We start from the raw sequence: 18,090 nt of genomic DNA on the forward strand, positions 1-18,090 counted from the left end.
GATTTTCAGCACTGAAAGCAGCCCTCAGAAACAACCACAGAAAGGGAAATTCATGAAGAGTTCCTCCATCAATAGCAGTCCCTTCCTATTTCCCCCTGTTCCTTCCCCAGCACTATTTTTGCCATAAAACTCTCTCAGTGTGAGCACTCTCCTGAGCTGTCCTTACCACATAGAGCTGCCTCCAGATGATGGACCATTCCCTCAGAGTGGTGGTCACCTCCTGGATCAGGGGCAGCTCACTGGGGATCACTGTCTCGTGTTGCCTGAAGAGGAAGAATTTAAAAATAAAAATAAATTTAAAAAAAGAGAGCTGAATGAAGCAGCAGCTTCAGTGAGGATGAAGAAGCACAGAATTGTTAAGGTTTGAAAGGAGCTTTAAGGTCATTGAGTGTTTGGTCACCACTAACCCATGTCCCCAAGTGCCACATCCACACAATTCCTGAGCAGTTCCAGGAAGAGTGACACCACCAGTGCACAGAGCAGCCTCCCCTGTGGAAACTTTTATGCTGATATCCAATCTAAATCACCTGGGTCTAGAACAATTCCTTAGGAAGAACTTTTCATTTCCAAAGGGAACTGAATAGAACTGGGTTGGGATTAGCATCACCTGCTATAAATGTGTGAGCAAAAGTAATCAGCTACTGAAGCACTGGACACCACTAAAGCCACACCACATAAAAGGTATTTGGATGTGCTCAGATTATGGAATCATGGAATGGTTTAGGCTCAAAGGGATCACAGATGATCTTATCCACCCCAGCTACCACAGGCAGGGACACCTCCCACTGTCCCAGGGTGTCACAACCCCAATGTCCAACCTGGCCTTGGGCACTGCCAGGGATCCAGGGGCAGCCACAGCAAATCTGGGAATTCCATCCCAGCCCCTCCCCACCCTCCCAGGGAAGCAATTCCTTCCCAAAATCCCATCTATCCCTGTCCTCCTTCTGTTTAAGGCCATCCCCTCTTATCCTATCCTTCCATACCCTTGAGAATTTTCCCACCCTCTCCTCATTTCTGCATTCCCAAGGATATCAATGCAAACCTCACTACAACATTCATTATTGACTCAACTTATTTCACAAGAAACAACCGAGATCAAAACCAGATGTGCCCAACCTACAACACCACCATACTTCCCTTTAATTGTTCTTTTTCTCAAAATTAAGGTTTAATTCATTACCAGGAAGTTTCTGTACTATTTGTTTCAAAATGAAGTGCCATGAAGGTAAGAAACACCAGCCAGATCTTTGAATATTGCAGCAGTAGGGTACTTAAAGGCAGTTTTGCAATCAGCAAGGAAGGTGTCATTATGCAGCAACCTCATGATTAGTAGTTTGATCATTTACATATTTAACAGAGTATAAAAATAAATCAGGCACAAAGGAATAAAACATTTTAATCCTGTTTCACTCCATTTCATACCTGGGTAATGATTTATTAATTTCACTCCACCTCCTTTTTCCTCTGGGATTAGGTTGGGATTTTTTTCCTGTTTCTTTAACTCAACTTTTAACTCGGGTTAGAGACTTTTACCTGCATGTCCAGCAAAGCTGATTTGATACATAAAGATCTGAAAAGGTGCTGAACAACAAATAGAGCTCATACTATTGCACACACCAGGGAAAGGAACAGGAAAATTACAAAATAACTTCTCAGTAAGGCAGAACACTGCCTGGAAACAAGTGTAAGTTACCTGGTAATGCACTGAAATGTGGATGAAAGAGGAAAAAGGAGCTTTGTTCTTTTCAAATCAAACTTACCCTTTGCCTTCAACAATTGCTTCCTTAAGATGGATATAGGAGGCAGGGAATATGCCCTTGGAGAGGAAGGGAAAAGAAAAAAGTGTGTTATTTAACCAGTTGCACACTACATATTGAGTTTATTCCTAAAATATGCCAAAACATTGCTGGGTGTGTACAGAGCTATTCACATCCTCAAGCATCACAAGAGTTCTGTTTGGGACTTTTTTTAATATATATTGAATTTTTGCATTGCCTCTCCTTTCAAGATGTTATTGCAACCTTACAGCTTCTCCGAAAAAAAATTCTAAATTAATCAAGATGCCAGAAATAAAACAGTATTTTTAAAAGAATCCAAGTCGAGCTGGAAAAGCAAATTCCACTATCTCATCCTTGAAGGCAGAAGTTCAGTTTTCTGATCATCTGGGAATGCAATACTAGAAATTCTTGGGAAGCCACTGGGGGAAATAATGCATGGGCATGTGACTTACCCCAGTTTAAAAAATATTTTAAAATCACTAAATTTAGTGGCAGTCAGACCAATGCAGCAACACATGGAATTAATTTAAGGCAAGAAAAATGTCTAATTGCTTCTCAGACTGTAAAAAGCACATTCATGAAATATGGTTTGTAAGAAATTCAATGTGTTCACACACACACAAAAAAAAAAAAAAAAAAAAAAAAAAAAAAAAAGGAAAACACAAAAATAGAATAAAAACCCAGGCCTGGAAAGGAAATGGGTGGGATGAACCACCCAACTCTGCACTTTTAGACATGGAAACAACTAAAAACACACCTCTGGAGGCAAACATAGAATTTGCAGTGTTTCAGTGAAAAAAGCAGCAAACCCTGAAGGTTAATTTTGTTTAATTACTACTATGAAGTAAAAGGCTCAAAAAATAAAACACGATGCTACAACCAGTATTTTGTGTGGTTTCCCCTCTTTTCATTTCAGAAAAGCTGCTGTAAATGCAGCCCTTGGTGCACACTGAAATTCCACTGCAGGAGAAGTCTCCTCCTCTCTCCGAAGGGAAGGACTGAAAATTCCCAAGGCTGGACTCTCCAAGCTGAATTTCACCAGGAACCCAGAATTCAACAGCAGCAGTGTCAGCCTCTGAACAGACCAAGGAGAACACCAAGGTCTGAACTTTTTACTGAGGAAAGGTTCGGTGCAGCAGTTACTGCACAAAAAGAGATGATGCATGTCAAGATAAAATGACTGATTTACCTTTCACTGCAAAAGCTGGGATCATAGAAATATAAAATAGCCTGGCTTGGAAGGGACATTAAAGCTCATCCAGTTCACTCCTGCCATGGGCAGGGACACCTTCCACTGTCCCAGGCTGTTCCAGCCTGGCCTTGGGCACTGCCAGGGATCCAGGGGCAGCCACAGCAAATCTGGGAATTCCATCCCAGCTCCTCCTCACCCTCACAAGAAAGAATTTCTTCCCAATATCCCATCTAAATCTCCCTCCTTCAGATTAAAGCCACTGCCCCCCCGTCCTGCCCTTCCACCCCTGGTCCCAAGTCTCGCTCCATCTTTCCTGTAGCTCCTTCAGGCACTGGGAGGCCACAATGAGGTCACCTCAAAGTTTTCCTTCTCCAGGCTGAGCAATCCCAGCTCTTGTTGGGACTGTTCTCCCAGCAGAGCTGCTCCATCCCTGTGCTCATCCTGCTGCCTGCTCTGGACTCTCTCCAGCAGCTCCACATCCTTCCCTTGGACCCCAGAGCTGGATATGCCACTCATCTTTTAGGCCTCGCTAAAATAAGTTTTTATTCACTTGGAAAATTCCAGATTTCCACTTGAAAAAATGACCAGAGGCTGAGGCCACAGACACCTGGGATCCAGCTCTTCATCAAACACACAGTGCCAAAATCCGTCTTACTCCAAGAGAAAACTGAGGATCACAGTCTGGCAACACTCACCTTCTTGGACTTCTTTCGTAGTGTATAACCCCTGTACCAACCTAGGAGGGAAAAAGGGGGAAAAGCATTAAAAAATTCATTTATGGCACCTCCCAGCTGCTCCTTCCCAGCTCTACAGCATCATAAGGTGGTTTCTGATCATGCTTCAGCCCAGTACATCCCACCAGAATTTCAGTTTTCCATAGGCTTAATAACCTGGATAAAACAAGTCATCCTGGAAGGTATAAAATCAGATTGAAAACGGAGAGAAGAATTTCCACATCATGTTGATTATCAAACTCACCACTGAAATTCCCTTGTACAAGGATGAGGAAGGAAAGATTTTGGTGCAGGCGACGTTTGTAGAGTTTCCTATGAAAAGAGGTGTCTGGAAAAGGCTGGAATCAGTGCACAGCACTAACACAGGCACCCATCTCAGAAGAGAAAAATATATATAATTTAGGACTCGGGTGACTTTCAATCCAGGTTAAACTTCTTGTAGCAGCAGGTTCTTTAGCACTACCCAAAGGTACCCAAAAAGCATCTCTCATTTCTCTAACGTGGAGGAGATGCTACAACTGATCCATATAAACCCAACTGTGTGAAAATCCAGTGCTTATTCACCAGCTCATCGACCAGTCCCTCCATTTTCTTCAACCTCCAACTCATCACTTGATAGCATGAGAAGGTCACAGATAGAAGATGAATTCCTCCAAAACTTTTTTGCCATCTTACCCTCATAAGTTTCCAGTATGTGCACGGTGTCACCAATCTGTAAGGAAAGCTCATCTGGTCCCCTGGCATCGTAGTTGTAGAGAGCTGGAGAGAGGGAACACTGCTGTTAGCACAGGCAAGGCTACACAGTTCCAGGTGTTTCTCCACATCAATGCTTTTGGTACTCATTACTGCCATTCTGAATCTTTCTGCATTTTTTTAAAATTCTATTTAAAAAATCAGCCAAGTTCTTAAGTCCATTAATATTTCCCTTAGTAACAAAAATACAAAACCCACAAGTTCACTTTCTAAAGCTGTCCCTCACTCTGTTTATAATGCTTTGCCTCTTCATGGCAATACATTCAATTTTTGTTGCATTTGCCAGCCTTCCACAGCACTTTGTGTCAATTTTAGGCAGTTCTACAAAGAACTGCTCTGTCTTCCCCTGTCAGCTCAACACACAGAAAACTTGAAGTGCCTTTAGAAAACTCAAATTGCCATGCTAACATTAAAGGATGATTTCTCAGCCACTTCAATCATTTACTGCACGCACAGGATGCTGAAAAATATGATTTTAGAACTTCTGAGTGCCAGTGCACCAACCCACTGTACAATAAATTACAACAAATCCAACAGGAACTCCAAGACCACTCTTCCCTGCCACTCCCAAAATAAAATCTGGGTACTCTTGAGCACTGAGACTGGCAATATCCACAAATTCATCTGACAAAGGATGCTACAAACCAGGTTTGGTTGGGAAAAAAATATTCATTATCCGAAAAACAAAACAACTCCTAAAGCCAAATTTTTAAGTTTTATATGGAGTAAACTCTCTGTGGGAGAAAAGAATCTGCCAATATCAATAAGGGTCCTCATGACTGAAGGCAGAGACTGAAATATTTCACAAGACTGAAATTAAAGAACTTCAGTGAAGGTAGGCCCACAGAAGTTGCTTCCCCAATTTAAAACTGCAGCTACTCCCTCCAATGAGGATCAATTATACCTGAAAATGAGAATTTCTCACTGTTTGTTGTAACTCTTCAGGAAACAAAAGCATTTTTAGAACATAATTATTACCTCCAAGTTGCTACCACCCCTCAGATTGCCACTGCTTTTCTTTCTGCCTCAGTTTCCAGGGATGTTTTATTGGAACAGAATGACCTGGATAAGTGACATGTGGCTCTCACAGGAAATTTTCAGACCACGAGCTCACAGAGCATCCACAACACACTCCACACATTACAGGTAACAAAGCAATTCCAAAAAACCCCTCAAATTCAAAACCTATGGCAGAGTTATAAATTCAAATATAAAATTCTTTGCTAATAAATATAGTACAATTATAATAAATACAAACCCATAAAATTTAAATATAAAATTAGAGCTAGAAGCAATGAGAGGTGGGACCCAGGAATCACCTGCCTTACCTGGCCAGCTCTGTCCCACCCCAGCAGATCAACACCACAAATTACATCCATGAAAGCTGAGAACTGGACAAAACCCCTGCTCTTAGCCCAAATCTGATCATCAGTTTATCCCAAGGGGAGCTGTAATCCCAGCACGAGGATGGGGCACTGACCCACTGCTGCGTCCAGGAATTCCTGCTTGGTCTCCCCAGAACTCCTGGATTCCAGCTCACAAATCAATAAATAATCCACTGGATTACCAATAAATAATTCACCCAGGCTGGCTGGAAAAGAACCCAGGGTTCTTTTCCTGCAGAAGTCTTCTGGCTTGACAGACTTTAGAGTTAAGGGGTAAGAAAATAAATCTGAGTGCACAAGCAGGAAAAAAAAAAAAAAGGAAAGAAAAAAAACATGTAAAAACAGTTTGGAAAACATTGTATAAAGTGGAATGCTGTTCATGGAATAAAAGCACACTACAGGGTAAAAAGAATAAAGGTCAGGTGCACTGCAGAGACCAATATCACCAGGATTTAAATGAAGGTCTAGAAACTACCAGTTTCTATTGACATCAAAACAAGCCAAGCTATTTATGTTTTAATGTTTTCCTTAATTTTGTCATTATTAGAGACAGATAAGCCCTCCCTCCCAGATATCTGACACAGGATAGCTGAAAGCCATAAATGCTACCCTGCAGAAGAAAGGGGTTCTGAGAAACACAGGAACAAAAATGAGCATTTTGAAGTGCTCTGAGCAGAGGGATGATCACAGTGGTGAACACAGAGCACGTGGGACAGTCTGCTCAGAAACACTCCCCAGAAATATCCTCATTTCAGCTTTGGTGCACAGCAGGGAAAACAAAACTTACACAGCCCTAACTGCTCCAAACTGCACTGCAACACAAAAATCCATCCTTGGGGTGTTTACTCAGATCCCTTCAATGCTCACAGCTCAACAAGGGGGCCCCTGGGATGTTCACACATCCAGAAATGAGTCCAAAGACAGTCTCCCACCTCCAGGACCCTGACAGGCAACTTCACTGACTCACACCAGACATCCCAGCCAGGAAAAATCTGCATTATAACAGATTAAAAACCAGTCCTGTACTCAATTCACACTTCAGCTGAGCATTTCTCCAACATTTAAGTGGAATAGCACTCGGGATCAAAGGCAGCTATGAACAAAAGGCACTAAAATTTATGCCCAAGAGTGCTAAAACTGGTGTCTGTCACAACAAGGCAGGTCAGGCACCAGGAGCTGCAGTAATGACCAATTCTTGTGACACAAGATGACAAACAGCCATCAAATGGGAATTACTGCCCAGGACAGCTCCCACTGACCTCAGCTGACTGAGGAGCCAGGGAGGGGGGATTTATCTTTAAAAACATATATATAATGTGTGAAAAATATGTCTGCAAGACAAAATAAATCACTTTTCTGGCTTCCAACAGCACTGACAGATCATGAAGCAAACCACCAAAATAACTATAAAGTGCATTCCACCCCTGTGATTACAAAGCAAGGCTTGAACTGCACCACAAACTCCCCTGCAAGGAAGCAGATAACTCCTCCTCACAGGATTTTTTCTTATGTACAGTGACATCAAAAGATGTTGTGACAGAAAATGTTTGATTGGAGCAAACAAAAAGGCTTTAATTAAAGGAAAAGCCAAAGTTTGGAGGAGTAAAGCATGAAACTGGTGTGTTTGCATTTTGTTTCATCAACTGTATTCTGAGCTATCATTTAAAATATTTAAAAACCCAAGGTATAACTTTTGAATTTTTTTTTTTTAAAGTGGAGTATGTTTTGTTTAATTAAAAAAATACAATAGCCACACAAGATTCTCAAAAGCAAAGGATTAAGAGTGGGCACAGAAAGAGACATCTCTTCAACTCTAAGAGTTTATGAAGACAGAAATGATGAACAGGGCATTGTAGTAATTGCACCAGGCCCCCTTTCACCACTCAAGAACACAAAAACACCTCTGTGAGCTGCACTCACTCTGCACACATCAAAAAAGGAGGAGGCCAACACTAGAAGAATTAGAGGTGGGAAAAAAGCAAAAATGCAAACAAATGTAACATCAGTTTATACTGAAAAAGCTTTTTTTCTGACTGTACAAAAGGTGAGATATCTTAAGACACCATAAAGGTGCTACAGAATCATGTTCCCTGGTATCACTTTGCTTTAAAGGCTGTATTAATCATTCTAAACTCCTAAAAGAAACCAAACTACATTTAACACATTACCAGTTTTCTTTTATACTGGCTTTAAAAAAAAAAAATCCCTAAACCATAACTGTGCTTTTTCAATAAAAGCAGATAAATTGCAGAGGTGAAAGCAAAGGCTTTTGTAAATTCTCTGGTATTAAAAGACACCTGAAGGTTTTCCTATTTTCCCAGAAATGAAAGTGGTTGATTTGAATATTCAGGCAGATTCCTTAGTCCTATGCTACTCACCCAGAGGAGTTTGTAATTTCTACACCTGAGGCTAATGGAGAAGCCAAATGAAAAAAAAAAAAAAAAGCAGTGTTTGAGTCAGGAGTTGCACCTGAGAACTGTTAAAGACAATTATTTCATGTGTGCATTAGTCAAGGGTAGATGCTCTTGCCCTCACCTTGGGTTTTTGTCATTCCTGGTTTCACCAAGCTTGATTCAGAGTTCCTTCTCAATATTGTCATTATTCTCTTATCCAAACATTCCCAAAATTTTAATTTCCTGAAGAGAGGAGAAGCCTGGAACCAACCTGAACAGTTACCACCAAGCTAAAGGAGAAAATCCAGCTCGAGGTTCCTCCTGCCCAGTGATGCTCTAATCTTATTGATTCAATCCATGAATGTGACTTATCACAGGATTAGCCTAAATCCCACAAGTTCAAGTAGATAGAAAGGATTTATCAGCACTTCCCCTTACAAAGGTGAGACAGCTCTTTTCACTCCTCTCTGTGAGCAGCAAACACCTGAAATACACAATGGTTCACCTGGAGACTCTTCCATGACTACACAGGGCACCTGTTGAGGGTGAGACTCTGGGAAAAGCAAGACTCTGGAAGCACTCAGCCTGCAATCCCTGCAATGCCAGCCTGCTAGCCCTCTCCCAAAGTGAGGACACCAAGAGTGAAGAGCCACCAAGCTTTTCTAAGCACAAGCAGACACCTCAGGTTTCACAGCAGATGGCAAAGGCAGCAACACTTTCTGCATCACATCTGGCGTCTCATCACTCGCTACCCAATGTGAATTAATCAGTAAGATGAGGAAACTTCAGAAATCCACAACAATCCCAAACTTGAGGCTTGATGCCTTCCCAAAGTGCAACCACCCTGCTAGCAGAGCTCAAGCAGGACAAAAGATGCTCACTTGTTCTTTCTGCACTAATTAAAAAATACAGAAATAAATCAAACCTGGAGCAAAGGAGGTTCAGGAGAGACCTCCTGGCTCTGAGGAACTCCCTGAAAGAAGGGGACAGCCAGGTTGGGGTCAGGCTCCTGCTCCCAGGGAAAGGGACAAGAGGACAGGAAATGTTTCACCAGGGGAGGGAAATGCTGAACATCAGGAGCAATTTCCCTATGGAAAAGATGGCTGGGCTTTGGCAGGGGCTGCTCAGGGAGGTTTGGAGTCCCCATCCCTGCAGGTGCCCGAGGAAGGACTGGAGGTGGCACTCAGTGCTCTGAGCTGGGGACAAGGTGGGGAACAGCCACACCTTGAACTTAAAGATCTCGGTGCTCTTTTCCAACCTGAATGAATCTGGGATTTGGTGAAATGAAGAGCTCTGGATGAAGCCAAGACTGCCAAGAAACAAGTTCGGTTTCTTGCTTTCCTTCCTCCCCCCGTTCAAGGCAGACACTTTATTTTTAGGGAGCTAATGAAGTGAGCTGCTCAGCCACCATTTTAACAGCTCTCCCCCCTCCTTCTGGCTAATCTGTATTCAGAGTACTTCCCCACCAAGTACTGAGGGTATAAAGCTGGAACTAGTGCTAAAATATATATATATATATACACATCATTATTGACTCTAAGAGGATTATTAATGTGCCATAATGACCAGCTAACAAGAAGCACAATCAAGAACATCCAAATTGATTTTTAATATTAAGAAGTCCATTAAGTGAAACACCCTAGATGCTAAGAGTAATCACATCACTCTGAGCTCTCAACATTGGCTCTTGCAGAAAAAGCAAGATGCTGATTTAGGCAAACACAAAACATTATCCAGAGGCAGATGTCCTGGCATCTGTCTTGTGGTAACTTGGAATCACAAAGTAAGTGAGTTTTGATATTCCCTCGGACCTCCTCCATTTCACTGGGGGCCACTAAGGAGCTGTAACTTGGCTCTTGCTCTGGCACCATCCTCCAGGAAGGCAAGGACAGCATTTGAGCCTTAGCTGTGCTCACCCAAGAAAGGATTTGTGCCTCAAGACAGGATTTCAGTGCTTGGAATTAAGCAAAATCCAAAACCACCTCTATACATGGTTATTAGAAAACTTGCAGAAACTTCAACACTGCTATGCAGAAAATGCCCCCAGGGGTCTGCTGGGCAGGAGAAGGACAAGAGTTAAAGGCTGGAGGGGAGGAGGAACTCCTGCAGCTTATGGTCAGTGCTGGCAGAACATCAGATGTGCCTGGGTTGGTGGTGACTCAGGCCAGATCCTCCAGCTGAGGCTCCCAGGGGATGAGAAGTGACCAGAACTGGCAGAGCTGCAGCTCCACACCCACTCCTGCCTGATGTGCCTGCATCCCTGCCCTGGCAGCAGCACTGCACCACCCCATCCTCAGCCAGCACTGCCCAGGGGCCAGCCTGCCCAGCACCTCAGGGAGACAGCAACACCATCAGCAGCAAGGACAGCCCCAGGAGAAGACCCAAATCCAGCCACACAATCCCAAAACAGCTGGGGTTGGAAGGGACCTCTGGAGATGACCCAGTGCATTCCCTGCCAAGGCAGAGCCACCCAGAGCAGAGGACACGGGAACACCTCCAGGTGGGTTTGGAATGTCACCTCAGAGAAGAAGGCTCCACATCCTCCCTGGCAGCTGTTCCAGTGCTCTGCCACCCTCATGGAAAGAATTTCCTCATGCTGAGGTGGAACATCTCACATTTTAGTTTACGTCCAGCCAACACACACACACACACACAGGTGCAACATCCCAAATGTCACAAGCTCGCTCTTAAATCCAGCCTGTGAAAGGGATTTAGGAACCCTGAAGTCCTTCCCACACAACACTCCAGGCTAAACCCACATAAATGATGTCAAAGCTCCCCCAGGCCCAATTTGATGCTCAGAGCTCCCTGTGAACATCCCTGAGGGATCAGTCCCTACTTCTTCAAGCCTCTCCCTTGCCATGGCAGGAAATTCCTATTGCACTGAGCAGAACTGTGCTAAGAGGGTGTCTTTTACTGCAGTGAGCTTAATGGCACAGCTAGATTTTAACATATTCCAATGACTATAAAAATCAAGTTCAGCATACTGAAGCTCCTCTAGCACTGCTGTGGAAACAGGAAAAAGATGACAATTCACTGCAACACCAAGCTGATGATGCAGAGCACCGAGCCTAAACCAAGAAGGAAATGAGGTGATGGGAAGATGCTTTCATTTCCTATTGTTCTTCCTCCTCAGTACTTCTGCAAGGGGAAACAAAATCAAAATTCCTGTTTCTTTCTCAGGAAAGCCTCTGAAATGGGAGAAAAATGATTAAGGGGTCTGAGGCTTTTTACACATCAAACCCTACTCAATTCCTTTTCTTTCTGCCATCACCTTATCAGGCTGTCTCCAACAGCAAGAGTACAGACCCCAAGTCAAATAAACCCTGAGGAACTTGTTCTGCTTTGCCCAAAAGAACACCCAGAGAGAGGAATGACCTGCTGAGAGCCCCAGTTTGACCCAGCAATACTTCACCCCCCCCCCGGGCTATGGCAGAAATGGGAAATCACCAATGCTTTTCCTGAATTTGCAGATCACACCAGAACTGGGGGAAAACATCCCCACCGGAGTGAGTCAAACAGCACTGGATGCATTAAAAGATAAGAGCAGCATTTTGAAAAAAAACAGGGAAATTTTGTTTTTGCTCCAAAGCAGGGCAATCACATGCCCGGGCGGCTTCCCATGGACTTGGCTCAGCCACTGGCCCTAACAAAGGGTCACTGTCCAGCTCCCTCAGCTCTCCAAGAGTTCATATCCCTGCAATTCCATTTTTCCCACCTCAGGACAATCCTGTGAACTCACACCAATTTTTGCGTTCGTTCTGGAAGAAATAAGGAAAATTAACTGATATGATCCCACTGGTCATTAAAGACTCAGCATCACGTTTTGCTTCATAAATTCAGATTTCTGGGAAGGGAAGAAAACCAGACTTGAGGAACACCCTAAATCTCTGCTTCCAGACACAATTTTGGCACAATAAGAACCCACCTGTAGATTCACAACTTTATCATTAGTGAATTTAATAATTCTGAAGCTTTTTCCAGCTTAATCACAGAATAGTCTAAGTTGGAAAGGACCTACAGGTATCATCAAGTCCAACTCTTTTTAAAATTATTATTATTTAAATTTATTAATGATTTAATATGCATATAGTTAATAATATTAATAAATTAATACTTTCAAGTTGGTGCAACCCAGTAATCAATCCCAGACGCACACAGGATTCCCAGGTGAGAACTTGGTTCCCCACTGCTAAGGCACCCCTCAGTCTACTGAAATATATCAAAAAAAAAAACCCCTTACACCTACTTCCCTCACTGCCCTGAGCCTCAGAATTGCCCTTATTAATTCAGAATAGTTCAAAGCTATAACTCCTTCCTTTCCAAGCATAATCATCCAAGGAAAATATATTTTAAAAACCCCATGATCATCACTTATTAATGCCAGGAGGGTGATTAAAGTGCCACTAGCCCAGCAGTAACTCGCTAAGTGTCGTAAGAAAGGGAGTATTTTGATTATTCTTTCCCCTTTTTGGCAGGTTATTTTCCCAGCATCACTCCAAGAATTCCCTGAAAAGGGGTGAAGCATTAGCACCCAGCACATGCCTGGGGCAGCTCCTGGCCAAGGAACAGATCACTGCTGCTCCCAGCACTGCTCTGCTGTTAGGGCACTGATTTTCCTGCCATGATCCCCAAAATCTGCTTCAATTCCCAATTTCTGTTTGAAAAGCTCCAACAGGCAGCGAAAGTTTGTGCCAGACTGGACAGTGTAGCTTTCACCTTAAAGCATTTCCTTCCCTCGCTGAAAAAATACTGCATTCATGTAAAATGAGTGGTTACCTCTCAACAATTCAACTCATCTCCACTTGCAGCACCTCTACCTTAAAACAGACCCATGAAAAAAACAAAGCCATGACAGCCAGCACACTCCACACTCCATTCTTGTCCAGCAAACCAGCTTGTTTTAGATATATAAACCACACACTTGGCCTGGATGCGTTTGGTGAAAACATCCTCTGAGACACCAGGAGCACTCAGCAGCAGGACTTGCAGTGGAAAAGGTGTGGAGACTATTTGTGCCACTTTCCTGGAGGAATCTAACTCAGTCCTCTTGCTAAGCAGCATTCAGTGTTCTGGAGAAAAACAATTTAAAAACGTTTCTTGCTCCATGAATGACCCAAGAGCAAGAGGAAGCTGCTGCATGCAAAGGTAACAACACAAACTCTGTCATGTGCAGATGCAGCAAGGGAAACAATTGTAGAACTGAAGATTTTATTAATGATCACCAATATTTTACTCTTCCCTAAGTTAACCCATGCATTTCTCAAAGCTGTCACTACCCATCTCTTGTAAACCTAAGCTGGAACACAATTATTCTAGCTCCCCTCCACAAAATTATTTTATATTTTCCACACTTTTTATGGAAATGTTATGGAAGCATCCAGACAGCACTTTACAAATACAATACACGAACTCCTGGTCTTAAAAGTTTATATCTTGATTTAAGATCAGCACACTGTTATAGATGGTATCACACCCAGACTGTAAAAGCTTGTATTTATGCCAGTATTTTAAAAATTGAAGCCCTAAAAGTATTAAAACTCCTGATTTTCAGCCAAGAACACATTCACCTTTGTGTGCTCTAACTGTGGAAACTGCAGCTGCTGCAGGAAGCCCAAACTGTACTTTGTGTTTAAGGCAAAAATCTGAACCAGTTCCATCACTCATCACAGCCCAGTAAATAAACAGAGGCCTCCTCTGCAGCACAAGTGATCTTTAAAAATCTGTTAATAAATCACTTCAAGAATACATTCAACTAGAAAATCAAACCAGAGCTGAGCCCACACAAAACTTCCAACAATGTCAGCAGCACCATAACTGAGTCATTCTCTCAAGTTTCCACTAAAATGTGCTTATCTGGCTATATCCAGTCTTTTTTTTTTGTGGGGGGGAATACAAATTCCCACCCTGCAGAGCTCAAAGCAAGATACTTTAGTCCCTCCCTGAAGACTCAACTGAGTCCTAAAGAAGCTTTGGGATATTTTTCCCAAAAATACTTTGCTAATCTTAAAGGTCCTTTCCAACCTTCATGATTCCAAGATCATCCAGCCCAACAATCAACCCAGCACCGTGGCCACACCAAACCACGTCCCCAAGTGCCACATCCACACATTTTGGACACTTCCAGGGATGGGGACTGCACCACCTGATGGGAATCCATTCCCAGTTTGTGGCTGCAGCACTGGTTTAACCAAGCCTTTGCCCTATCATGCATAAGCACCACCTCCATCAGCATCCCAAAACTGGGATTCAACAGAAGAGGGACCTGACAAAATCCAAAGTCCAATTGCAATAATCAGCACTTCAGAGACAGATCAAGACCTTGTAAAAATTCCCTCAGCCATAGCTTCCTCCTGGAACTCTTCAGGGCAGCTCAGCATATTATTATCATTAATGCTCAGCATTAAAACAATCCCATCTAACTGCAGATGTCCCTATTACCCAGATAAACATCTAATGTGCTTTTTTAATCCTTTTAGAGTCTCAGCTCCAGTCAAACTCTCAAGAACACAACCAACAAATACAAATAAACAAAGTGTAGTGAAATAAATACCAAAAGAATTATCTGGCTCAGCATCAGAAAGTTTGGGGTTGCTGTTTTGTCCCATTTGACTCACGCACTGTGGAAACTACTGGCCGAGAAATATCTCTGCACCACAGAAAATATCTGTTCTCATCTCCAGCCCCTTCATTGTGAGCAAGGACAACTGTTTTCTCAGCAAAAAAAAAGCTCAATGACTGAAATGTCTGGGAGAAGGATCTTTATCCACTGCTTTGTCACATGTCACTGAATTCATTTTAAAAAGGAGTCAATGCCAGCTGTTTGTGAGGCAGTCCCAGTGCTCCAGGAATTCTGAGCTGCTCCTGTGCACACTCCTGCTGTGGCCTGGACAAGAAGTTTGGTTCCTTTATGCCCAAATGTCAGTGAGCAGCATCAAGAAAGTGCAGAAGAGCCCAGTGGAGGTGACAAAGTGGTGGGACATAGACTGTCAGCAGCTACAGAAGGACAGACCTGGATCCTGCCATGCCAAACACAAACCTTCTACAGATCAACTCTGATGAGAAACAGAAGCCAAAATACCTCCAAAATTAAAAAATTAAAAATGCCACATACCACTCTTTTTTTTGAGTCACACCATTTACCCTTCACACTGAAAACGTCAGCGATCAACCCACAGAAGGAAAGAAAAAAAACCACCAAAAAACAAAAAAGTAACTCTACAAGATACACCAGGCTCAGACAGAAGGAAATAAAATAGGCTCTCAAGTCTTCTCCACCTAAGATTCTTGGTCAAAGAAAGTGATGGATTGATGGAAACACCAACAGCTACCAGACATGGCAAGAAAAATGTATCAAGCAAGACTGAGGCAGTGGAATAATGGGAAAACAGGTGAGAAGGAATGGAGGAACTCCTGCAGGGATTACAAGGCAACGGGTGATGCCTGCAGAAAATTGGTGGGAATTTGTGTGTAAGGGCTAAAAAAAGAGATAAAAAGAGATAAAAAGGAGGCTGGACACCAGGTAACATCAGCACTACCACAGGTTAGAGCATACTAAAGGCTTGAGTGTAAGCATTATTTTCTATATTAAAGCTACAAATGAGCCACAGATCGATGCAAAAGAACAATAATTCTCCCCCAGCACCCCAAAGCAGCAGGAAAGAGTCAGTCAATCAAGCAAGAGCTGCTGGACACATCCTCTTTTAACTCTTCCCATGACTTAAAATACAGTAATTAAAGTAGAACATGTGATGCTGATGTTAGCTTTCACACACACACACACCTGTTTAGAGAGATTAACCTCACATTTATCAGCAAAACATTCCCACAGGCCCTTATCTCTAGCTCTCCTGGCCAAGTGACACATTTCACCATCTCTGCACAGCCATGGAAGCGCAGTGTTTCAGAGGACAGCACTTCCAGGGCATTCCAAGCCACTGCCTCTGTAATCCCCAGCCATGGCAGGGGCAGGATTTGTTCACTGCAGTCATATGCACAGCAGATTTTTCTGAAAGCAAGCGTCCTTTTCAATCGTTCACCATCTGCCTCAAGACTCAGAAACTCAAATTCTCATCAACAGCTTCCATCTGGCTTAGCACTGAGAGATTTCCTGTGTCAGGCTCTACTACAGGAGCACTTTTTTCTATTACCAGTTGCTTCCACTTCATTTCTGACACACAGACACTGCACACTCTGCATGGAGCAACTCCTCAATAAAAGCACCCAACTCCATGCCCTGAACCACTCCCTGCTGCCAACATTTTTTCCTGCAGACCAGCTGGCACTATTAGGAGGATGCTCGAGGCTAAAGCAGCAGCTGGGAGGCAGGGAAGGTGCTGCAGACAGGTAAGAGTGGAGCTTTCTGTAATCCTGTACCTCTCCCCATTCCCAGAGGCACCAGCAACACCAGGGTTGGCCACGTTCCCCTTTAATTCTGTTTTTCTCCTTTTTACTCCGTGTATGAAAATGGGGAAAACCCTCCCAATGCAGCACAGCTGAAGGTCTTGGGGTACGGTGGGGCCTCATCTGTTCCTTGTGGGCTCCCAGGCCCCATTCCTTCCACAGATGTTACTTGATTTTATTCCAGCCAGCTCCAAGCCCAGTGACGCCGGCACTTCCGTGCTTTGTTTGGATAAGCAGGACAAGGAAGGCAGAGCAAACACAAACACCTAAGGCTGCGCTTCCAGACTGCGGCTGCGTGCCTGAAGAGGCTCTCAGGTATTTCAGAGGCTCTGTGCTCTCTCCAGTCCCAAGTGCCCACCCTGTACTGCCAAATTTTTCCAAATGCTCTGCCACAACCCAGTCAGAAACACCCCAGGTCAAGCCAGGCTTTTCCTCCTCAAGGAAGAGAATTCCTGATGCCACCCCCATGTGGGACTCCTCAGCGATAACAGGATTTTCCCCAAACCCCCACACCTGCTCAGCCAGGCAGCTGCTCCAGCAGGTTTTCCACCTCAATATTCAATAATCTGTGCAGCACATCCATAAAAGTGGCACAGCTACTACAAGAGCAGGGATGTACAAACAGAGTGCCTCCAAAAACCCAAGTGCCCACAAGCACAAACATTGATTATGTACAGTTTTGCTGCCATTCCCGTTCAGAAATTACACAGCAAACCCTGTTCCACTCACTTGTTGGTATTTTCTACTGGGGAACACAAAGACATTTTGCTACTCCAACACCCTCAGGCAAAAATCAACCACCAAAGCCCTCTGCAAACACGTTCTAAAAAGGGTTGTGCTGAAATAATATAAGCAGCACTCGAAATAAGGCAGCAGTGATAAAAAATATCATACAAAAAGCCCCCAATGCATGTATGGCAGCCAATGGCTGCTTCAGTTCTCCATCTGTTTGTTTTGATACGTATATGGTACATGATTGCACATAATAGTTCTCAACGCAATTATTTCAGTTTACTTACAAAGCTATATGGAGCAGAAAAATATTTCTAGAGGTATTTCACATTTCTGCTGATGAAACAAATGCAGCAACTGCGGCTTCTTCTGTTACAAATCTTTACATCAGAAATCAGATTTAATGCACAAATTACATAAACACGGGCAGATAATTCTATAAATATATAAATGTTTGCACAACTACAGTCTGAAAAGGGAGACAGCTTCAGAATTACAAGAATTATCTCTTATTGAACATTTTTTTGGTTCAGACAGGGCATGACTTTAATTCCCCACCCTCCTAAACTAAAGGAGGAAAGTATTCCAATAACTCATCAAGGAATTCATTAAAACCTTAGTCAGAAAATTACTATTGTCAGAACAGCCTTGGGGGCCACCATAGGCTAGAAAACAGAACTAAAAATGCTTTTAAGCTTAATAAAAAATAAAATCTGACTT

At 43.1% G+C, this 18,090-nt stretch overlaps 1 protein-coding gene across 1 annotated transcript in view; it reads right to left on the reverse strand.

Moving 5' to 3' along the window:
* DOCK1 (dedicator of cytokinesis 1) overlaps positions 1 to 5,836 on the reverse strand; it is a 236,396-nt gene extending 230,560 nt beyond the window's left edge. Inside the window, exons 1-6 of the mRNA XM_062496598.1 lie at positions 5,786 to 5,836; positions 4,971 to 5,094; positions 4,380 to 4,463; positions 3,666 to 3,706; positions 1,761 to 1,816; positions 167 to 263 (exon numbers count right to left, since the gene is read on the reverse strand). Of these exons, the coding sequence (XP_062352582.1) occupies positions 167 to 263; positions 1,761 to 1,816; positions 3,666 to 3,706; positions 4,380 to 4,463; positions 4,971 to 5,094; positions 5,786 to 5,836 (453 nt within the window). The remainder of the gene's footprint in view (positions 1 to 166; positions 264 to 1,760; positions 1,817 to 3,665; positions 3,707 to 4,379; positions 4,464 to 4,970; positions 5,095 to 5,785) is intronic.
* Between the last annotated feature and the right edge of the window lie 12,254 nt (positions 5,837 to 18,090).

This window comes from Cinclus cinclus, chromosome 7 (assembly GCF_963662255.1).
Source record: "Cinclus cinclus chromosome 7, bCinCin1.1, whole genome shotgun sequence".
Taxonomy (NCBI): Eukaryota; Metazoa; Chordata; class Aves; order Passeriformes; family Cinclidae; genus Cinclus; species Cinclus cinclus.